Source organism: Polistes dominula, unplaced genomic scaffold, assembly GCF_049000335.1.
Source record: "Polistes dominula isolate Pdom_NZ unplaced genomic scaffold, Pdom_raw_medaka contig_373, whole genome shotgun sequence".
Lineage (NCBI taxonomy): Eukaryota > Metazoa > Arthropoda > Insecta > Hymenoptera > Vespidae > Polistes > Polistes dominula.
Window position 1 is genome coordinate 7,553,419 of NW_028300899.1, and position 24,535 is coordinate 7,577,953.

General features: G+C 27.9%; 4 protein-coding genes and 1 long non-coding RNA gene across 10 annotated transcripts; 2 read left to right on the plus strand and 3 right to left on the minus strand.

Annotated features, from left to right (window-relative positions):
• Positions 1 to 16: 16 nt before the first annotated feature.
• LOC149033511 (uncharacterized) lies at positions 17 to 1,211 on the minus strand. Its single transcript, XR_016178853.1, has 2 exons — positions 1,037 to 1,211; positions 17 to 868 (listed from the first exon to the last, which is right to left on the minus strand). It is a non-coding gene; the product is annotated as an uncharacterized LOC149033511 (long non-coding RNA).
• On the minus strand, positions 1,208 to 6,283 carry LOC107067716 (uncharacterized). Its single transcript, XM_089179357.1, has 9 exons — positions 6,175 to 6,283; positions 5,024 to 5,252; positions 4,784 to 4,934; positions 4,550 to 4,680; positions 4,291 to 4,451; positions 4,068 to 4,197; positions 3,605 to 3,899; positions 3,373 to 3,511; positions 1,208 to 3,248 (listed from the first exon to the last, which is right to left on the minus strand). Exons 1-9 carry the CDS (start codon positions 6,180 to 6,182, stop codon positions 1,274 to 1,276), a joined length of 3,219 nt encoding a protein of 1,072 aa, XP_089035483.1. The 5' UTR covers positions 6,183 to 6,283; the 3' UTR covers positions 1,208 to 1,273.
• Positions 6,284 to 13,937: 7,654 nt separating this feature from the next.
• Prdm13 (PR/SET domain 13) lies at positions 13,938 to 15,511 on the plus strand. Its single transcript, XM_089179286.1, has 4 exons — positions 13,938 to 14,117; positions 14,246 to 14,495; positions 14,577 to 15,158; positions 15,273 to 15,511. The coding sequence occupies exons 1-4, from the start codon at positions 13,938 to 13,940 to the stop codon at positions 15,509 to 15,511; spliced, it is 1,251 nt and encodes a 416-aa protein (XP_089035412.1).
• An 842-nt stretch (positions 15,512 to 16,353) lies between these two features.
• ATPsyndelta (ATP synthase, delta subunit) lies at positions 16,354 to 17,533 on the plus strand. Its single transcript, XM_015323268.2, has 4 exons — positions 16,354 to 16,456; positions 16,691 to 16,819; positions 16,946 to 17,143; positions 17,240 to 17,533. Exons 2-4 carry the CDS (start codon positions 16,700 to 16,702, stop codon positions 17,405 to 17,407), a joined length of 486 nt encoding a protein of 161 aa, XP_015178754.1. The 5' UTR covers positions 16,354 to 16,456; positions 16,691 to 16,699; the 3' UTR covers positions 17,408 to 17,533.
• Positions 17,534 to 17,677: 144 nt separating this feature from the next.
• Positions 17,678 to 24,496, minus strand: LOC107067682 (uncharacterized). 6 transcript variants are annotated; one of them, XM_089179476.1, is made up of 6 exons: positions 24,213 to 24,496; positions 24,027 to 24,127; positions 23,372 to 23,595; positions 22,387 to 22,669; positions 21,907 to 22,093; positions 17,678 to 21,798 (listed from the first exon to the last, which is right to left on the minus strand). In XM_089179476.1, the coding sequence occupies exons 3-6, from the start codon at positions 23,556 to 23,558 to the stop codon at positions 20,254 to 20,256; spliced, it is 2,202 nt and encodes a 733-aa protein (XP_089035602.1). In that variant the 5' UTR covers positions 23,559 to 23,595; positions 24,027 to 24,127; positions 24,213 to 24,496; the 3' UTR covers positions 17,678 to 20,253. The 6 variants fall into 6 exon arrangements, with proteins under 6 accessions (XP_089035602.1, XP_089035600.1, XP_015178885.1 ...); XM_089179474.1 differs by having other exon boundaries at positions 24,027 to 24,133; XM_015323399.2 differs by having other exon boundaries at positions 24,032 to 24,127; positions 24,213 to 24,495.
• Between the last annotated feature and the right edge of the window lie 39 nt (positions 24,497 to 24,535).

A 24,535-nucleotide genomic window follows, 5' to 3' on the forward strand; every position in this document is an offset into this window, starting at 1 on the left:
TTTTTAAAGTAATTCATTTTATAAATTAATAATCATTATGTCTCATTTATTACATTATATATAACACTTATCTGTTTATCATTTGTAACAGCATCCTACTTACATGCTTACATACTTATACTTTAATACTTTTTTGTTACCCAAGTTTCGTTTTTCTTTTTTACATACAATTATAACGATATTCGTTTTTATTAATATAATTATTGCCCATATTATTGTTTACAAAAAATAATTACATAATAATAGTTACCAGCGAAGGTTGTTTTTTACTTAACATGAAAAAAATTATGTTATATTCGTCGCAGACAGTAATTTAATAAAAACTCAAGATAGTCGAGTATTACAGCTAAGTACGAGAACGATAAAATATAATGTAAAAATTAATTTAAATATTATATATAAATATAAAATTGAATGAGTTTAATTTATGATAAGCAAAATATTATTATAAAAGAATTTAGATAAGGCAAGGAAAAAAATATTTAAAATATTTGAAATTTAAGACTAGATCGTAAATTTAAAAACTTAAATATTAAATTAAATAAATATTTATATATATAATATATAACACAGATTATTACAAAGAAAACAAAAAAAATGTTTTTTGTAATTAAAAATCGTGTTCGTCATGTACACAAAATATGTGACTTCCTCATTTTTGATCTATTCTATTATAAATGCAAGATTGTACACGAGGAGATAGGATCGTTTAAAAATTAATTTATCCGAAAAAAAAAACAATAAAAAAGTAAATTTTTTTACGATTCTCATTTAATTTGATCCTTATCGATCTTTGGGGAATGTTTATGAACCAAAACCCAGTCTTCGTCTTCAGAAATGTTCGATGCTGTTATACTTTCATTTAATACTGAAACCATAAGAAGAATTCAAAACGAATAAGTGTTTTTTTTTTTTATTATTATTGAGTTTTTTATTTTATTTTTATTTTTAAGCGTTACAAAATAATAGTAAAATTTTTGGTAATTCATATGGTAGACAGACGATCAAATGATAATAAGAAATTAATTTTATTTACCTGCTAAATCGATTTCAAGATCACTCCAGCTTGAGTCACTGTTGGTGGCTCGAGTCGTTCGTTCGTGCGTAACATCTTGTAAATCTTCCAGGGAAATTAATTCCGCGCTCTTTAATTTACTTTTTATTAATTCTTTACTATTTTTTTCAAGCTCTTCTAATTTTTTAAATTCCATTTGATGAACGGCTTCGTCATTCTCTATTTCAGCAGATGCCTTATCAAGTAATTTTTCGCTTATTAATTTAGTTTTTTTTCTTTTTTACTAAATTCACGAATCTCCTCTAATATTTTTAACACCATATCATAAGTAATTTTATCATATTCTGACTCATCGGACGCATTGCCAAATAATAGATCGTTCTTTAATTTATTTTTTGCTATTTCTTTAGCACATTCTTCAAGCACTTCTAACATTATTAATATCGCTTTATAACAGTTTTGATCATCCCCTGATTCAACAGGTGCCTTATCAATGAATTCTTTAATTTTTAATTTACATTTTGTTATTCCTTCGCTACTTTTTAAAAGCTCTCCTAATTTTGTTAATTCCGTGCCATAGTCAATTTTATTCTCTCTTGACTTGGTAGGTGTGTTATCAATTAATTCATCATTTTTAAATTTATTTTTTTGTAGTTTTTTAGAAGTTAATATGAGCAGATCTAACATTTTTAACACTACTTGATAGGAGGCTTTTTCATTTTTTATTTCAGCACATGCATTATCAATTAATTTTTCACTCTCCAATTCGCTTGTAGTTAGTTTTTTACTACTTTTTTCAAACTCTTGTAACATTTTTAAAGCAGTTTGATGGTTGGCTACATCATTCGCTAATTTAGCATGTATGTTAACAGTATATTCGTCAATTGTTATTTCTTTATTAGTTTCTACAAGCTTCTTAAATATTTGTATTATTGTTTGATAACTGATTTTATCATTCTTTGATTCATCAGATATATTGTCCTTTAATTCCTTAATGATTAATTTACTTCTTTTTTTATCTTTACTAGTTTCAAGAAGCACCTCTAACTTATCTATAACTGTTTGATAGCTATTGGTTTCATCATTCCTTGATTCATCACATGAGTTATCCAGTAATTCTTTAATTCTTAATTTATTTGTTGTTATTTCTTTAGCAATTCCCAAAAGTTTCTTTAATTTTTCTAAGTCTATTATATAGCTGGTATCATCATTCTCTGATTCAGCTAGTATATCGTCTACTAATTCTTTATTCCTTAATATACATTTTGTTATTCCTTCACTACCTCCTGAAATATTTTCTAACTTTTTAAATTCCGTTTCATTGCTAGCTTTGTCATCCCCTGACTCAGTTGGTACTTTATCAATTAATTTTTCATTACTTAATTCATATTCTTCTAACATTTTAAGTGCCTTTTGATAGTTAGCTTCAATATTCTCTATTTTAGCAGGTGTTTTAGCAATATCTTCATCAAATGTTAATTTACTTTTAGTTAGTTTTTTATTAGTTTCTACAAGTCTTTTAAATGTTTCTAACACTGTTTGATAGCTGACTTCGTCATCCCCCGATTCAACAGGTTTGTTATTATTGCTTTGATTATATTCATTTTCATGATTTCCAATATGCGAGTGATTACGGTCCCAATCAGGAAACTCATTGCTTAGATTAACATTATTCGATTCAATACCTACAATAGAGCATGAAATAGTACTAGAAGGATCAGTAATGATATCAATACTTTTATTAGCAGCGTCGATGTTCTTCTTAGAACTAATTAAATCAAAATCGAGCATATGTGCAAGTAATTTTTCTTTATCTTCAACGTCTCGTTGAATTGATTCCAAATCTCTCGGGGATGGTACCATAAGCTTATCATCAATACTTGTCGACATAAATGTTTGTATTCCTTCAATTCGTGAAGGAAAAGATGCTTTCGAAATTTCATCAGAAGTCGATACTTCAGATTTATTTCTATTTTGCGATTTACTACGTAATTTCTTATTTTTCTTTTCCGGCGTGAAAACAACGTCTTCAAAATCTTGTTCGCTAATTTTTTCAAATATTTGTCTCCTTAAATTTTGTTTATTTTCTTCCTCCTCTTTTTTGTTTTGTTTATTAAGATCCATTTGCGAGTCTGTACTAAAATCTACTGAAAAGACAGATGGTATTTCCACAGCTTCTTCTGCGTCTGTTATAGAATTTGCTTCCATACTAGTATTATCATTCAATGTAATACTGAAACATAATCCACTTTTTGGTTAAACTATATTCTAATGCAATTTTATAAGTTCTATATATCGTTTTATCACGTTTGAACAGAAATAAATTAATTAATAAAAAAATCAAATGGGTAACTTACGACGTAGATGAAGTTTCGTTTTTTTGTTTCTTTTTGGAGAACGACAAAACTGGAAGAACTTTACTTTCCGCAATTATAGTAGTAAGTTCAAGTAAACCGGCAGTCCTCGACTGACTTAAAGCAGGAAAAGACATGACATCTATTGGGTTAAGAAAATTTAATGAAATATTTAACAAATAAATTATAAATTTAATATATAGCTAATATACAACTGAAAATAATAACGCATTACCTTTAGCCGTAGTATCGGGGTAGTATGAAATACGTATAATATTTCTGTCTCCTTCGACAATAAATATTTCTTCTTTAGTACAAGCAACGTTAGTAACTCTACGTACATCCGTTACAGCTGTTACAGTAATGTTATTTGGATTTACGATATATATTATATCACTGTTATATGTTATTAAATAATCTTCATTAAATTGCAACAATGTGCCGAATGCTGTCTCCGTTCGACTATTTCTTACACTTTCTGGAGCAGGATTTAATAATTTTACATATGCTTCGTTAAACTTAATTGCATCCTTTAACACACATAAAAAAAAAAGAAAGAGATAATTTATTACTATAACAATGATCATTAATAATGTTTCTTACAACTTTCCTTATAATTCATTTGATAAAAAATGTATTTCAAATTTCATTAACTTCTCGTGAGATTTCATATAATTAAATGGTCGAATAAAGCTTACCTTAAACATAAGAGTTTTTAATACTGTTCCCTTTCGATCTGCTTCCCATATTCTAAAGCCTGGTCTAGTAGCATAAATAATAAACTTTCTCGTATAACTGTGCCGAAATATGGCACCAAATGGACCTAAACTGTAATTTAAAATGCGTTTTTTCGAACAAATTTTCATTTTGTATACACTTCGTTTATTGATATTGTTCAAATACTATTTTAAAAATACTTACTTTTTACGTTCCCTTTGGCCAATTTGCGTAACTCTATTATTGTCACATCTGTCTAATAAAATGGTACGTAATGTAGTTGAAATTAATAATAATCCGCGATGACAACTCAATTGTACAATGGGATATTTTTCATTGCACAATTTACTAACTTCAAGGGTATTCTGTGTGAAAATATATATTAAATAAATATTATATTCTTGATAGATTCAAGATACATATTATCAAATATTTATATAAAAATGTTATCATCATTACGTACATTGTAATAATCGAAGTCCGCTACTACTACTAAACCATTTTCATCTCCACTAAATAAATGCATGCCATTTTTTGACCATTCTAATGCCGTCACTGTATCTTTGTGTAAATTTATAGAATTTTGTAGAATCTTGAAATACAATAAACACATTAATAAACACATTAGTATTACAAACTTATTTCAGTCACATATCGCATGTAATAAAAATTCAATTACGTGCAATGTTTGTATACCTTTTTTTCTCCTTTGGTTTTATTCTTTCAGGTACTGAATCAGGAATAACTTTAGGTATTCGAAAAATTTTAACTCCTTTTTCGCTACCAGCTGCAACCATGTAATCAACGGTTGATACTATTTGCAAACAAGTGATTGGTGTATTTACACACTAAAATCAGAAAATTATTGGAATCGTTAGTATTTTTTATTTTATATGCATTTTTTTTAAGATTCTAATTCAAATGATAATCATTATACCCAGCAACTAAGTTTGGTAGTCTCATGTGTTTCCCTATTGTACCAGTAAACAGCACCAGAATTAGTTCCTACAGCAATGAAATCACATAATGCAGCAATACAAGTAAAATTAATATCATGATTGAATAAACCAATTGCTGTTCTTGCAGGAATGCTTTCTAGAAGTGCAGTAGGTGGTGCCCATTCTTTTAAAGGTCCAGCATCTTCACACTTAGGGGTTGTCATATCGCTTTTTGATTTACATAAAAATTCATGAAATTAATTATACAAAATTATACTAAGTTACTAAATGAATTTATTTTTATATTATAAATTAAGATCATTTACTTTGCTTACGTAAAATAGACGCACAAAATAATGTTTACAATAAATACATATACAATCATTAATCATGTAAACTATTTAGCATCTTTTATCTTAGTATAAGATAATAATAATCATCTCTTAAACGTCACATTGTTTTCATGTACAATTAATTATACGTATTGTATATAAGTGATAAAACTGTTTAAAACGCCACGATGCTTGCAACGTTGATCATAAAACATATCACCTCTTTTATCATGTGTTTATAACGAGCCTGCGCAACTTAACCATACCAAGTGAGCATATATTATACATATAGTCTATATACATATATATAACAGCGCCATGTTTTTACCAATGCCATCTATAAGATTTTACCTTTCACTGAATCCGTATTGCCATTAGTTGAATAGCAAAATGTCAATGATATCTTATGATAATGTGTTATCATACAAAATGATTATTATTAGATACTTTAAATAAATTTTAATTTTATATTTTGTATTTAAGAAAAATTATCAATCGCATAATTTACAATTATATAATTTAATAATAATTTAGTTAATAAAGAAAAACGTTTATATGTAGATAACTTATGTTTTAAATTATCGTAGCTCAGATGATAAGAGAGATGTAAATGTTCTGCTTAATTATTTTATTTTATTTATTTACATTAATATCAATTAATTGATTTAATTAATATTAATTTATCGAAGCAAACTCGTGTTATTTATATTTAAAAGGCTTTCTATTTAATATTCGATTAAATAATAAGTTATAGTTTAGGAAAAAAGTTAAAAGGTAATATATATATATATAAATAAATAAAATAATTTTATTCATACCTCTCCATCTCGCTATAATTTTTCAAGGTCACAGCATTACGTTACAAGTAGATTACTAGTTGAACCTGTTTCGGTTTACGATTTTACCACCAACTGACTTAGAAATCTGACTTAGATAAAAAGAAATGAGTGAATTATATGTTTTATACTTATACACAAACTAATGAGTTTTTAGAATTAGTTACATAGGTAACAAAAAGATCCCAGGAAAAAAAGGAGGAATACGAAGGGAAAATACGATAATAACTCGCGACAATACCCCGCTATTGTATTCAACGATTATTTGTATTTTCCACCGAAGAAAAAATTTGAAATTATCGATCTATTGCAACAATTATAGATCCTTTTTAACTTTCTCTGGCAATTAAAAAAATTATTGTAAAAAGGAAGATTAAAAAACAATTTCTTAGCACAAATATACCTTAGAAAAATACAGACAAGTTAAACGAAGAAGAAGAAAACGAAGATACAATGCTTCTACAATCTTACTTAATATCTAACTCGTATTAGATTAAAACCTATGCTTATATACCAACCATGTATAAATGTATAGAACAAGAGAAATTAAAGGGAAATAAGAAAAGAATAAAAAAAAAACAAAAACAACAAGAGAAAGTTTATTTTATATATACAAATACAAAACTATCGTTTAAGGTCGCCTTAAATATATTTATATATATATATATGAAAACAAAATGGATAGAATTTGAGTTAACAAATATGGAAGCATGGTGGTCTGATTAATACTCAAAGCTCAATAAAGAATGTTCTTGACACATTCATTGATCTTACGTTTCGTATTCGAATAATCTTAGTTGGCTTTAGGTTTAGAGACACCTTCTCTTACCAGCACTGGTCCAATGTCTCTTACACTCTTCATATAGGTAGGTGGCTTTCTACATTAAGCAGTGTACACAGCTGTGTGACAAATCCATCTCTGTTTTCACCTCACCCTACTTCACCCCTGATAACCACCCTCCTCTTACTCCTCCTTTTCCTGACAGGACACCATCACGCACTTCTATCCCTATAGCAAACAACAAGAGCCGCAAATAAAAGGAGGGGATATAGTTTCATCAAAAATTAATTATCGATTCTTTTTCTATCCTTCGTGTCTTTCCTATTCTCTCTTTTGTCTTTTTATTTATGGATATTATTATAAATTTGTGATTAATCGAATTTATTTGATAAGAATAAAAAAAAATATTGAAATAATTGTGTATCTCTAGTTTGAAAAATAATGCTCTGCTTTACAATGCATAAACATTTTATTTTAATTGGGTAACAAATATTAAAAGTTATTAGCAAATTTTGTGTACCTATTTTTTCTGCAATGTAATATTTATTGAGATCTCTAATATAAAATAAATGTGAATTTGTATACATTTATCTATAAGTATAGATCTCTTACCGAGTTCCTTAAGTACTTACAATTAGTTTATCTTACAATTAGATGTACTATTCGGTAATATCTAATAACAAAATAATCTTGTCAAATTTAAAGCATAAATAACTGATTTTAATGCATTTTCAATATTTCCTTATGTTTATTGCTGTCGTAATTTATAAATTAAAAAACGTAAGAATAAGCATTAAATAAATGAAACTAATCTTATTTAATGTCTAAATAAACGTTGCCCTTTATATATCTTTAACAGAAAATGATTCATTCCATTTTTCTCTAACGAGGGGAGAGCTAAGTTGATGGGATAGCAATATTTTTTTAAAATTCTATACAATTATAGAGATATATGGGTCCATACATTGTGCCAACAGTAAGACCCAATACTTAAGGGGGTATTCTGGTCTAGAGGCATGAATTTTGGATACTTTTTCAAGTGTAATAACAAAAAGACGAATAATATTTTCACTATCTATAATATTACAAGATATTTATTAATATTTCAAGAATACATGGAAAAAAAATGATGAAAAAATTCAAAATTGAAAAAGATATAGGCTGATGAGTGGGGGGTTCGCTAAATTACAACTGTTTGAAAAAAAGATACATTATTCTTATCACTTTTTTTACTTTTCCAAATTTTTTTAAAATAGTAAAAATTGAAAATTGTTATAAGAGTTTAGTTAGTACGATAGAGAAATGCATAGAGAAGACTCTCACCAAATTTCAAGCAAATCGGTTTAGTAGAACTTGAGATATCTTGACAATTGTGAAAAAAAAACAGTTTCGAGAAAAACGCGTTCAAAATTTCGTGTAATAAGAATAGGATATAGGATGCCGTGTCACTAAAACAACTAAATCTCAGAAAATAATTTAAATTTTGAAAAATCCTCTTAAGGACATATTCTTAAAAGGTTAAGCTTTGAAAATATGAAAAAAATCGATTTTTTCACATTTCTAGACCAGAATACCCCCTTAACTATTTCAAAGAAAACGGATAGAAAAGTTTCACATGTATTCTTATATATCAGTTCATTTCATTTTACATAGAAAAGTAATTTTTTACACTTTAATTAAAAACAAAAGAAATTGTAGAAAAAATACACATGAATGGAATGAAAAATTCTGATTGTGAGTCTAATAAACGACGGTGAGTTGAAAAGTTTTGAGCCTAATATTAGAAAACTGAAAAAAGTCTTAAGCATAATATTCGAAAAGGGGTTTAAAAGTTCTGAGCTTAACGCACGAAAGTGGATTGATAAATTTTAAGCTTTCTTTTCTTCTTAAGGTTTCTCACATCTTCTTAGGCTCAAGACTTTTGAACCCTCTTATGTAAATATTTTCTAGAATTTCTTTTTTTCTTTAAAGGGACCTCTTTATACCTTTTTTTAAAATGACCTGTAAACTTCGTTCTTTCCTTTGTAACTTTCTACGATCATTGTGTATTTTTTATCTATTTTTGTTTTACTACTTTGGCTATCTTATTCTAGACCAAGTGAACTTCGTATTAACAAACCTCATTCTTTCCATTTGAAAAAAAAAGAGATTTAGTTAAGTCATTGAAAAGTATTCACAAATTGTATATATTCCGATGTGAGATCAGATAATACTTTTCGTAAAATAAAAAACCATATTAGATTAATTTCAACACAACTTTTGTTTACATACAGTAAATCAAATCATTTTTCCAACGATCTCCAATTATTATCAATCAGAAGAGAAAATAAATAAAATAATAGGAGCAAAAATATTTTTCCATACATTTTGTCGCGGTAGACCGCAAAGGTAAAGAAAAAACCTGTCCGATTGAATCAGGATTAAATTTATCATAATAGGATGAGGTTTTACGGTGAATCGAGATCACAGTACGGTTTTAAAAAGCCACCCACCCTTTTTAACTCACCCCTTTAGAAATAGCAATAGCGGTAAGAGAAGAGAAGAGGAGCAAGGTGAACCGGACATATTGTATTGGATTAAATTAAACACATGGGGTGGCTCTCGGACTAGTATTAAATGCACTGAACTCCTGTGCCAAGTGAGCCGAACTCGGTGGAGGCTGGCTTTTCAACAGAGAGCATGGATTCTCGATCTAGAAAAAGAGAACGAGAGAGAAAAAGAAAGAAAAGGGATGCAATATTGCTATCATTATTATTATGTCATGTGACCCGTGTCACCTGCATTTTTCTCAATGCAACATTTTTGTCTTTATTTTTTTTGCAGATCAAAATTTTAGTAAAACTTTCTCAATCAATATCATTTATTTTTCAATTTTTATTAAAGGAATCAAAAATATTATTATTATCATTATAATTATATCAAGTGATTTGTGTTACCTGTATCTCTCTAAACGCAAAATTTCTTTTTTTATGGTTGAAATTTTACTGAAATTTTTATCAATCATTTGTTTTCAATGTTCATTAATACAGTTTTACAAAAGTTAGTTTCCAAATAATAAACGTGTTTGCTAATAAATATGAATTGACTCTTAAAATCAAGTAAATAGCTGCTAATGGTTAAATACAATTTTCTTTCCATAGAGTTTGCGAACGAAGTGCAAAGAGCTTATGGGGTATCTCTGATGGTCACGTGTCATGTTACACGGTATTCACTTCTATGTAACAGTGGCAATATGTCCATGGCACGTGCCCAAAATAGAACTTGATTTTTCATCTGTGAACAAGTACATACTCGATGAAGTCATTTGAGAAATAACTTGACATTCGATTTCAGAGAAAATTTGTTCAAATTTGCTAAAATTATTTTTATTGTAATTAATTTTCGATCGATATACATGCACCATTTTTACAAAAGCTGTAAAATTGAATGTTAGTATTTTTGAAATTACGTTAATTAAATATTAATCAATCTGTTCAGTCAAGAAATTATCAAATAATGGGTAGTTAACGAGAAAAGTCATACAGAAATGGAAATAAATAGAAAGATTGGAAATGTTAATAATACACGAAGCGCTCTGTCTATCTCTCTGTTAGAAGAAAAAAATCATTAGACTAGGGGAACTTTTGACACTTGCAGAACCGAAACGAATCACCTTTACGAGTACCTCCCCGCAAAATTCACCATAATTCAGAATTCACCCTGCAGCATCCGGTGTTCCCGTGTAACCATACATAGTCCTTGCATAAGTACTATGCGTAGGTCCTACTCTTGTAAAGGGTCGAATAACAATAAGATTTGTTCCATCTCCGCGATGACGAAGAGACTAAAAGTTACTAATACAACCTTATCCAACAATCGATTTTATTATTTTCGCACCTCCTGTATCGCGTATTTGAGTATTTTATACAAAACATAGATTTTCGAAAATGAGAAAATAATATCAATTGACAATTTCCTAATCATGTTTTCTAATATACAATTTTTATAATAATTAAGTACATACTTTTTTGAAAAAAATGAATTCAATTTTAAAAACATAAAAAATCATTTTACGTGTATACAAGGGACATTTATTTTTTTGTCTTTCTTCTTTTTTTTTTTTAATAATCCTATTATTATAGATTCTAAAAATGTGTAGAAAAAGTATGATATTGCTTGTACTAAGGTTTGAGAAATACCATGCGTACAAGCAAAAGAGGGTATCTTTTGTAGGCTTATTTGAAGGATCGTGCGTAGAGGAGAATAACGATAATAAGTAGATGATAATCGCGATATTAATATCGCATTGGGAAGTGCACACATGCGTGCAAGAGCCCATTGGTCACGGAGGAACACTTGCTCGCTTGCTGGCTTGTGCTTGCTTCTCTCAATGCACCCTGATTTTAGAAAGAGATGGACTATCCAAGGGTGGGGGTATCTAAAAGTGGGGGTATCCAAGGGACCATCCCCTTGCCTTAGATGCGGGTAAATTTTTGAGGTTCGCCAATAAACCACAAGAAAAATCTACAAAGAATCTTGTCAACGAAATAAGAAAACAAATTTTTATTTCCTTTCCTATATTTTTTGTTTATTTCATTTTTCGTTTTGTGAAAATTACGTGTTAACGTTTAACCAATATGAATAAGATTAAAAATTTATGAAAATACAGTCCTGAACACTTGCAGCAACTTTCGAAGAAGAACGAAAGGCTTGCGTACTCTAGTTTCGAAATATCAGAGAAAAATAAAGAGAGAAAAACAGAAATAATTATATGTGTATATAAAGAGAGATATACATATATACAGAAGGGTCCTCCTAGGAGATGGTGCGGTTTGTGAAGACTTGTCATTCTCTGCTACGGAACCATAAACCTACATGAATCATGATGTTCACGGCGACAAGAAGTATCGCTATCTTTAATTTTTCCTCATTAATATTATTTAATATAATTATTATTAATTTCAATGTTATCGTTAAGAAAACACATTAAAGCAAGCATTTTAACTCGTATTGTTATATGACTAACAATAAACGCTTGTATTGTAGGTAATATTTTTGAAAAATCTATACTTTTAAACAAATATCATCGAAAATAACGGGAGATAGAAGTCTCGAGTATAAAAATGAGTCACTTAACTTTCGAAGCGCTATTTACTTATGTTAATATTTTATATTTTTATTCCACTTTTCAAAATAAAAAGACAAAAAGAAAGTATTAAATAATAAAAGAAAAAGAAAAAGAAAAAACTTATCGTCAAATGTTCGATAAATCCGATTGGAATAAAATACCCGATCGAGATCGAAACGGACGATTAGGTCAATCCTTGATACCTATATCGCACTTGTTAGATCTGTGCAAGAGTGCATAGAAGAATGAGCCACTTAATTTCCTAATCAAGCGTTGATTCAGATGCACCTTTCGACAGTTCCCCCTCTTCTCTCTCTTTTTCTCTTTGGATAGGTCCTAGACCGAATTGCAGCTGAGCCAAACAATGTCCTTTCACATGAGGCTTTTATAGCCCCATCAAACGTGTCCCATCATCTCCCGTTGACGTTCCACAAATCGCGAATCTTCTTTTTCTCGGCATACGATCTAACACTTATCTCGATTCACTCTCCCTCGAGTCCCTTTGTAACAATTTTTTTTTAAATTTGATACGCAAATTGTCTATAAAGATAAAATTGTATGAATAACAAGAAAATTTGGAAAGAAGTCTGAGGTTTTTATTAAAAACTATATTTTACATAGTAATAATAAGTTATAAAAATACTTTAATAATAAAATTTGTATAAATTGTTAACTATTTTTAAATATAAAAGTGTTGTATAGACACGAGAGTCGACACGGATTTTTGGGGATTATGTTAAATTATATTATGCTAAAAGTGTACTACAATTCATTTTTTAAGGTTTTAAAGTTAAAAGAAAATGATAGATAAGAATAATTAAATTTGTTCGTCGGGCAATTCAAAGGTTCATATTTAAATTTCTAACATGTTTTATGGTTATTTTTGTACCAAAAGAGTTCTATTGTGAAATTTCTGATCATGCTGATTTAATCCTTTCAAAAATATAGCTATTAGATTTTACCCTTTTCTTATCAAATCCATTGCTCATTAAAGAAAATGATCTTCAATGGAAATTACATTGCATTGTCCACACGAAAATTGAGCAATAAATCATCCTAATCTATATTTTTTATAATTTCTTTTGAAAAATGTAAAGAATTTCAAATTACTCTATTTTGTTAGTTAAATAACATTCTCAAAGAAACACGAGTAATATTTTTGATAAACATTTATCCAAAAATCTTACAACAAATGTATCACAATAAATATTTCATTTGCTGTTTATTTAAAATTTGAATGAAACTTCTTTCAATTTTATTGGTAAATTTTGGATATTATCAAATATAAAATTTATAATGAAGTGTCAAAATTTTGTTATACCATTTTTTTGTATAACAAAATTTTCTTATGAATAATTATTAATAATATATTAACAATATAAATATATTATTTATAATGTATTATATAAATTATATGTTTAAAAATCTACACGGATAAGAGTGGGGGGCCTAAACTGTAGGCGGTCCTACTGCATCTTCCATTAAGAAAAATGCTTACCATCCCTTTTGAAACCCCACCATCCTGCGATACTATTGGGCAATAAGTCTAGGATGGATGTTAGAAATACTCCCTCTAGAACATTTAAATACGATTAGATCTTTGGAAAGAGGTAGTAAGGATCAAACCAACATACTCGAACGTAGATAAGTTTCATTCTTTACTTATTGTCAGTTGACATTTAGTTGGCAAGTAGATGACCGTCAATAACACAAATCAGTAGAACTTTAAGTGAATTTTTAACAATTGACCTTGAAATATTAAATTAAAATTCTGTATGAGGATTATTTCTAAGTAACAATTTTGAAAGTGTTGAAGTATCCAAGTTTTTAGTGAATTTGTTGTCTTCTGTAAAAACAATGTGTACCCCGGATGAAATTAACTCAACGATGATAAGATTTTATCGTTTTTCTGATCCAAGTTCGTTAAATAATCGTGGTCCAATTGTTAAAGCAACCAGTTTTATTAAAAAAGATGCTACCAGCGACATCATTGATCTTAATAAACTTTCACAAACATGCATGTATACAGTAAACTGTGTAAGTATTCGATTTTTTTTTGTTTACATTTGTTATTGTTAGTTCGAAAGAAAAATTATTCTAAAAAACTAATCCCAATAATCATCTGAGATAAAAAAAAATATATTAAGATTTGCCAACCATTGCAGGTTGAAATTATCGAATCGGAAGGAAGACTCCACAGTACAAATAAACGCATTAATGCTAACTTTTGGCTGAAGATAGTGAATTTAGCGGTTGATTGTCAAACTTATAATATAATTTTAATACCAAGCGAAAAGGGTGTAGTGATAAAAGCGATCAGAGATATAGCACCAGATGAAATTTTGTTTTTGTGGTTCTCAGAGAATCTCCTGATCATCTTAAATATGCCATTCTTGACATTAAAAAACATTCAAAGTAAGTAGAAGAAACACTTAAATACTTTCATTAGAAAAAATTTTTTTTTACATTCCTTATAATTTTGTTTATTTGTTACAGGACAAGATCGATACATTTGTGATACGTGTTACACTGTTTATGAACATCCAAATCCTTTAAAAATTCACATGTTCTTAGATTGCGATCGTTTAGATCATGATCATTTGTGGAATGTTTTAGTAAGGGAATTTGCGTCTTTGCAATATCTTCATCATCCAAGACCTTTTCTATTCCAATTGAATGGTCCCATAAACGCGATTTCACCAGATCCCATTGATACGTCCAATTTGCATTTATATTCTAATCCATCACCAACACTATCTAATCAGCTATCTTCTTCATCTTCAAGTCAACCTTCTTCAATTTCACCACAGTCTCTATCTTCGATATATCCCAATGGACACAACATTTCTCATCGATTATCGGCGTTTAAACCATACGGAAAGGCAAAGAAATTAAGAAGTGTATCTAACGTTTGCCCATCGGTCGCAAATACCACAGGCTTAACTTTGAGAAGCAATCTCTCTACTGATCCTGCTGATATTGAAAATTATGCCAGTAATATTGGCAAAAGTATAAATGGTTATATTTGTGTGTATTGTAGTAAAGTATATTCAAGAAAGTACGGATTGAAAATTCATATAAGTTAAGTAAATTGATCATTTTCCATATTGACTTGTAATTTGAATTTTGTATAATAATGTAAATAATGGCATAAGTGATAACAAAAATAAATTTTTTATTTGATTTTCTTTTTTAGGACTCATACTGGTTACAAACCATTAATTTGCTCCTATTGTAAACGATCATTTGGAGATCCAAGCAATTTGAACAAACACGTTAGACTTCACAGGGATTCTTCCAATTCGCCATACAAATGCGACATTTGCGGTAAAGTTTTGGTTAGAAAAAGAGATTTAGAAAGGCACATTAAAACGAAACACGAAAATAACAATCGACATACTGATATTTCCAACGAAGGATTGGAATTTTAGAATTATATATTCGGTAACAGTTATTTAGTTTTAGTTCGTGATGTTCACTGTGATGGTAATCTAATAAAAGAATTTTTTTAAATTGCAATAACAATTAGAAATAAGAAAAGGTTTAAAAATAACAAAAACATAAAAAAAGATTACCAACAAATTATTGAGTCTATAATTAGTAATAGTCCAATAATCACGAAAGACTTCAATATCAGTTTCAGCACATTGCGTGTCTAATAGCATATAATGTTGCATACAAGCTAATATGAAAAATTTTTTTAAGAAATAAAAATATATATTTATATAATCAATTACATTGTAATGTCAAGATACTTTTAATAAGATAGAGAGGACGTAAAAAAATAATTTTTATTAATTAGATATATATTCTTATACATTTAAAATATATACGATTCTAATTTCTCGCAAAGTGCAATTATATTTATTGTTAAAGAATTTAATGTGCCTTCTTCGCCATATTTGATGCATTGCTTTACATTAAATTTACAGATAAATATATATCTAATAATTCGTTATTTCCCTTTGTAAAGTATATTGTTACAAAATGGATAAATTTAATATAATTATTAAAAGCTCTATTAATTAATTAATAAAAGAATAATGTATATTGTGATAGATATTAAAGTGTATTTTTAATGTATTTTTTATGGTTGATCATAAAATATAAGTGTTTTATAGTAAAATTGAAAATTATACAATTATGTTATATAAATCATTTCACTGCGAATTTCGAGATATCCAAAGTGAGAATATCACAATTTTCTACCAAATAAATACGTGACCATCTATCGATAAGTTCGAATTTTCTATTACCAGTAGCTATACACTAGCGACTCTAGTTAATCAATTAAGAAACTAAGTTACAATTCACTCCGAAATCGTCTCTGTGCTGTGTGATCTTGGATAGCAGCATTGAACTTTAAATTCACACAGGTAAAAATTAATATCTTAAAGATATTTAAAACATTAAGATATAATTTAGAATATGTATAATTCTTTAAAAAGTGATTATGTATATATATATATATTTTAATAAAAAAACTTCCAGTATAAATAAGATATAATTAATTGAAATTAAGGTTATATATTTCGATCTTATGATGTAACAATGTCACTGAATCATCTATATCAAAATGATATAACATTTAAAAAAATGGTAATTTTTAGGTCAGTAAAATGGCAACTATCGCTCGTAATCTTCGGCCGTATTTAAAATATGTACGTAACCAAATCAGAACTTACGCCGATGCACCTACTAGCGATGAAATGAAATTCACATTTGCTGGTGCGAATCAGGTACAATGTAATACTTGTTAAATATTTTCTCATATATATATAACTTAAACAATTATCAAAGAAGTATTAAATATGTATATACAAATAAATAATCAATTATTCTTATCAAGTAAATTTTATTTTTAGGTATTTTATGATAAAAGTGTCATTCGACAAGTAGATGTTCCATCATTCTCTGGTTCCTTTGGTATTTTACCAAAACATGTACCCACTCTAGCTGTTTTAAAACCAGGTGTTGTTACAGTTTATGAAGAAGATGGTAATACTAAAAAAGTATTTGTTTCTTCCGGTACGGTAACCATAAATGAAGATAATAGCGTACAGGTAGAAATTTAATTTATTAACTAGAAATGTTAACACAATTTTGTTTCTATATATATATAGAACACATGTACACATGTATTTATAAAATATGTAAAGATTTTAGCGGAAGAAGCACATCTTGTAGAAAACCTGGATGGTTCTGCGGCAAGAGAAATTCTTAGTAAAGCTCAACAACAACTTTCTTCTGCATCGTCGGACAAAGATAAAGCTGAAGCAGCTATCGCTGTCGAAGTTGGAGAAGCTCTTGTGCAAGCAACACAATAAGTATTAAAAATTGCTGAATTGTTTGCTATTAATAAAATCTTAGATACAAGTATTTGACATACAATTACAATTATCTTATAATTGCTGTATAAAATGCAGTACAAATAAAATCTTATATTAAGATCATTTGTTCTCTACCAGATAAATTAACTTCTAAATAAAATTAATATATATATATATATATATATATATATATTAATTATAATATATAAATAATTATTTTATAGGGGAAAAAATTAATATATATATATATATATATAAAGAAAAAGATATTTTCGTATTATAATTTATTGTATCATTTTATTTTACTTTCTTTTCTATAACAGCATGGAAATATTTCAAAATTATGATTTATTTAGGTACATAAAAGTTATCTTGTGATTTGATATATATTTTTCAAATAAATGAACACCCATAAAAAATCTCACTCTATTATTGTTAAAATAATATGAAATATATCATAAGAATCATATTAATCGATTATTATTAAAATATTAGAATATGTATGATTAATCGTAAAGGTTAATTTGTAATCGTTTATATATATATATATATATACGACATAGATATATTATACAGGGTGATTTAGCTCTTGCGACCCAAATAGCTCCAAAAGTGAATGAGAAAAAAGTTGCATGAAAATTTTAAGACTACAATATGACATAAGTATTTTTTTTGCTAGGTTGAGACATTATCAAGATTTATTGGTCAATTTTGTTTTTTTAAATACAATATTATATTTTATTACTTATTTTCGAATAGTGGCTGGCAAGACGAATCCAATGATGTGCAACATTAAATACAAAACCTGACAATGACCAATAAAAACTATTCGGAAAATATCTGTTCCGTCCGTTGTAGAAATAACTAAAGGATGACGCAACCCTGACGCGACCATGACACGGAAGAGCTGTATTGTGGCTGACTTGTTCGCCAGTTTTGACCTTCGTTGACCTTTAAAAATATTAATGTTGCACATCATTGGATTTATCTTGACAGCCGCTATTCGAAAATAAATATTAAAATATAACATTGTATTTAAAAATACAAAGTAACCAATAAATCTTAAAAATGTCTCAACCTAGCAAAAAAATACTGTCATATTGTAGTCTTGAATTTTTCATCCACTTTTCTGTTACTATCATACTTTCGGAGCTATTTGGGTGGCAAGAGCTGAATCACCCTGTATACTACTCTACAGTATAAAGAATATATTACTTAAAAATATCTAACATTTTTTTTGTTTTTCTGAGACATGGTGTATAAGTATTTGGCACTTTGTACAATATAGTTATACAGTAATACATAAACATTCGCTAATAATTAAATAATAAATAATTTTCTTTTAATAGTTACTATTAATTTATAATTATTTATAATGCACAATTTATATTTAATACCATTTTACTTTAGTATTTAATATATTCATATTAAAAATAATAAAAGTTCCGATTGATTGTGCACAAATTTTACCAATAGAAAGAAAAAATAATCCATTATTGTTTACATTCCTTTTTCAAATGTATTTATATAATATAATATAATATTAATTTAATTTGTACTGATTTATAACCATATTTAATATGTAATATCAAAAATGCATTTCTACTAATTGAAATTGTGCAATAATAATAATTAATATAATACGGTATATATATAAAAATGTTATAACAAAATTTATCAACATTTTGGCACAAGAATCTCACAGCTTATATATTGCATTTTTAAGAAATCTTGTTAAATATTGCATACGCGCGCGCGCACACACACACACTACATAACATATATATATATATTAGGGTGGGTCAAAAAAATGCCTTTTTTTTTTTCAAGTGCCACGGAAAAATGGGTTGCTAGACACCTTAAAACAATTCTCACCAAATATGAGCTCTTAATTTTAATAGGAAGATCCTCCGCATCGCAGTTTTTTATTTTTTTTTTCAGTCCAATAGAATAAAACTCATACCTCATTATTTATTGATTGTACAGAAAAATGTTCTGGACGAATTTTGTAGGAAATTTAATGCTCTACAAAAAAGGTATCATATATTTTTTCCTCACCATTTGAATGATATTGAAGATTTAAATTTGATGATTTTTAGACAAATTTCATTTTTGTTTAAGAATTTTATAACTCGACAATAAATGACAAACTTTCATGTGTACTGATTTTTGTCTCTGAATATCTTTTGAACGCTTAATTTAATCGCCAAAACATAAGACACCATTTTTATAGAGTAGTTAATTTCCTACAAAAATTTGTATTGTGCACTTTTTAATAGTCTTTTATTGTCGAGTTATAAAATTCATAAAGAAAAATGAAATTTGTCTTAAAATCATCAAATTTAAATCTTCAATATCATTCAAATGGTGAGGTTTACGGAAAAAATATAAGATGCCTTTTTTGTAGAGCATTAAATTTCCTACAAAATTCGTCTAGAACATTTTTCTGTACAATCAATAAATAATAAGGTATGAATTTTAATCTATTAGACAAAAAAAAAATAAAAAACTGCGATGTGGAGGATCTTTCTATTAAAATTAAGAGCTCATATTTGGTGAGAATTGTTTCAAGGTGTCTAGCAATCCATTTTTCCGTGGCACTTGAAAAAAAAAAGTCATTTTTTTGACCCACCCTAATATATATATATGCATGTAGTCATATTTTCTTAATTTATTCTAAGTAAAAACCTATAAAGGCATTTCAATTGCTTAAATTAAATTTAAAGCTAAGCAACGTAGTGTATCTATTATAGAATTACAAATATTTCTTTTTTTTTATACATAAGTTTACACTGTACTTTTTTCTTTTTTGATGACTAGTTTATTTCACACGACTTTGTACTTCATTGATTCTTAGTCAATTGGCATTTTAACGATGATAACAAAGATTTTTCTTTATAACAAATATCGGCGTTAACATCTCTACAGCAATTAGTATTAAATATTTTTTGAAGCTGCTGTAAAGTTTGCAAACAAACTACCACGCAACAAGATTCACCATTTCCAGAAATGGAATTGCAAGCGCATTCTATTTGTAAACATTCATTATTAACATTTTTCAATAATATATCTTTTTTGGTAATATCAGATAAGGTAGAGTTGTTAGTGCAATCTTGACAATTCTGCAAGTGATTACATTTACAATCAATGCATTTACAAATGTCTGCATCAGCTGCAATCTCTTGCAAAACATTTCTATGCTTTTTATATCTTAAGTAATCAACCTTATGTACGTCATTTTCATTTTCTTTAGACTTAGTTTCAATGGGATTTGAAATAGCAGTGTCTATACTTACTGCATTAACCCTTTCTAAATTTTGCGTATTATGAAACTGGTTTTCTATTTCTAATGGATAAGGATCGGGTCCTACTAAATCTACTAACGAATGTACCGCCGTAGGAAAGGCATTCAATTCTGACCAAGATTCAGTCTTGAGCACAGGTGCTGTAGCCAATGCTGTAACGTCTACCCAAGCTGAAGGTATTTCTTCTTCAGATGCTATAGCTAATTCCACAGCCTCTGATGGCCCATTTATTAATGCGTTAGATGCCAAGGAATGAGTCATTACTTCGAGAGATTCCGTTTGTAGTTTTGCACCATGGATGAATGAAAGGTTTTCTAATTCTTCATTAAAAAGTTGCACAGGGTCTGATGAATTCAATATATTTCTATCTTGACTAGTCTCGTTGTTGTATAATGTAGTTGCATTATTATTTTTATTTTTCAACGTTTCATTCATCAGATTATTAGTAAAATCATTTTCACGAACCAATGGTTTACTATTAAAATGTGTACCTTCCGAAATCTCGACTATCGTACTTTGTAAACCGTCTTGGATAATTTTCTGTTCTAAATTTAGCGGATTAGGCGATTTATGATCACTTATATCGCTGTGCAAATTGCTCAAAGAACAGGGCAATACTTCAGGCTCGTATATTTCGTTTTGAGCTTTTATCATATCTGTTATTTTAGATTCCATGTTGGAATCGTCGACGTGATGAAATTTTTTATAATCTTCGTTATCAAAATTACAAATTGTCTGACTATCAAAGCTATTAAGAATATTATTAGTTGAAAGAAGATTAACAGTTATAGTCTCGTTTGGACAATTTATTATTTCATTGTCAATGTTATATTCTAATTCTTTATTAATTGAATTATCGTTTAAAATATTTAATATCGAAGTTTCTGATATGTGTTCGTTATTATCTGAAGTCGCGATATACGCTATACTTTTATGTTCTTGTGCGTCATCCGCAGGTAATGAAATATCAAAAGACGATACAGTTGCATCATTGACACAATCCGTTTCATTTCTTATATCCTTTACAATTTGAGATTTATCTCTTTGGTTTTCAATACTATCGTCTATTGTGTCTTGCTGACTCTGTAATAATGTATACATGCATAAATATTAAATATTTATTATCTTTTTAATTATCTATTATGTTTTTTTTAATAAATTATTTCCTAGTACTATTAATGTATTACTTACCACGTCTTCGTTATTAACAATCTTATTATGAGTTTTAATATGACTCTTTAAACTATGAGGAGTAGTGAACGATCGTTTACAATTCTTATAGGTACATGTGTAAGGTCGTTCTCCTGTATGTGTTCTCTTATGTGTTTTTAAATGATGTGAAGCTGTAAAAGCCTTTCCACAACCTTTTTCTCTACACCTTTAAATATTAAAGAAAAAGGAAAAAAATAATTAATATATATATATATAGATATACAATTAAACTCATTTATATGTTAACATATTTAATAAAACTAATAAAGAAGAAGAAAAATATGTTATCAAATGTTTAAGCGAGTTTACAAGAAAATTCTTACCCTTGGACTACAAAGCGCTCAAAAACAAAATATTAAAATTGTATAGAGATTGGTGACTTCTACTGGACGTTTATAGATGCTTTGCGGTCAAAGGGTTAAAAGAAATACCTTAGATTGTTAAATTTCTCAAACGTACTTGTAAGGTCTTTCTTGAGTATGAGTACGAACATGTTTCTTGAGATCGCTTAGAGTAGTGAAGAATTTAATACAGCCAATTTCTTTACAGTTGAATGTATTGCCACTATGAAGTCTTTGGTGAGCTCTCAATCTGTAAAGGGTATTAAATGCTTTCCCACAGCCTTTGTGGGTGCATTCAAATGGTTTTACTTTTGTATGTACCCTAGAGTGAATCTTTAGGCTGTATGATGTGAGAAAAGCCTTTCCACAACCTGGCTCTGCACATTTAAATCGAAACTCGCCTGAAAGTTTTGAGAATCCCTCCACATATAAAAATTTGTGGGGCTACCTTTTCTTGCGGCATCTGAAAGCCATGCAGGTCAAAGCATTCCCTTTATACTAACACAATGATGACGCTATAATTTTGAATCAAGACTACATAAGCGACAATTTTAAAAAACATTAAGCATTGTAAATTTCATATATTAACAATAATATAGAAATTTAAATATACGAACTTACCTTATCAAACTATCCTTTGATAGCACTAACACGAAGATTATTATTAATATAAAAGTCATTATTATTTTCTTTTGTATTCTTTTTCATTTATATTTAACTATATAAACATAGCATTATAATAATATATAAATTCCAATTATAGTTAACAATATACAATTACTTTCTTTAGAAGAAAAACAAAAATGACAAGATGCTGAAGCATGTTAAACAAGACACACACTTTGCCTGGACTAACAACACACTAACGGATAGAAGAAAATGTATAGATGTATTTGGTTCTATTAGAATATATTATACATTATTTTAGAAGAATATATATATATATATAAATAAAAGTATATTGTTGGTAAAATAAATACTATGTTAAACAAGCGAGTTGTTTTATAAAAAAAAAATTTAAATTAACCTATAAACAAATTGATAGACAACACTGCATTCGTATAAACTTATATAGTTAAATATAAAGGAAAAGAAACTCTTACCTTTGTGAGTTTTAATATGAGTGCGTAAATTTCCAATTGTACTATAAGTTCTAGGACATCCTTCGTATTCGCAAGTATAACGATTAATATGCTTTTGATTGGTATCCATGTCTACATTATTATAGACGATAGTTTTATGCAAGGGATCATTGGATGACGTATAAATTTCTTTGGAATGAATATGCATATGAATTTCTTGAGGACGAATTGTATGGTGGATGTGCCTAAATATAATCATAACAATATTATTTTACGCAAAGAAGTAGGTTTATACAAATTTTGTAAAGAAGAAACAGAAAAGAAAACAAGATATTATTTATATTAAATAATTTAATAGGGATAGATCATTTAAAGAGTATATTGTAACACATTTTGAAAATAAATTATAAATGAAATTTATTGGAAAATAATAAAAGAAAATATATAGAATACAATGAATTATCAAACATTGAAAGTATAAAAAATATTAGAATTCAATTTCAAAACTACTCAATCCTTATAAGGAAACGACGCAAAATCTTCAGATACATATAGATATCATCGAGATTTTTTAAGGTAAAGTTAGTTTATTTTAATTCTAATTGTTAAAATATCTAATTTATGAGAATAAAATTAATCAGTTATTATAAATATCGATTAAAAAAAATGATCCAACCTTACCCTGTACTGTTGTTGTTAGATAGCCTTTCATTATTAACATGTTCATCATCGGACTGTTTTCCATATTCAAATACATCCGATTGTTCGTAAACTTTTCTGAAACTAGGTAAATCTAAACTATCATCCAAGTAATCCTGCAAATCAGGTGCGACAATAATATCGTTGAAATTATCATTAATACCATCGGCATTTTCATCGTCATTTATATTATCACTTTCCCACGTCGCCATAATTTTTAGGCCTGCACAAACAAATCATGAGGTAACATGAACGTAGATGATATTATACTATCATCCACATTGGAACCACTCTTCAAAATTATTTTACAAAAATATAACTTTTCTCTTTTTATTTTTCTTCCTTTCTTTATTTCTTTATTTATTTCTGCCAATCGTAGATAAGTTATAGAAGATTAATATTTTCTAGCGGGAACTTTAAATAATTCATTTATTCATATTTCAACAATATTAAGAATCTTAATACTTCTGTAAACTAAATTCTATG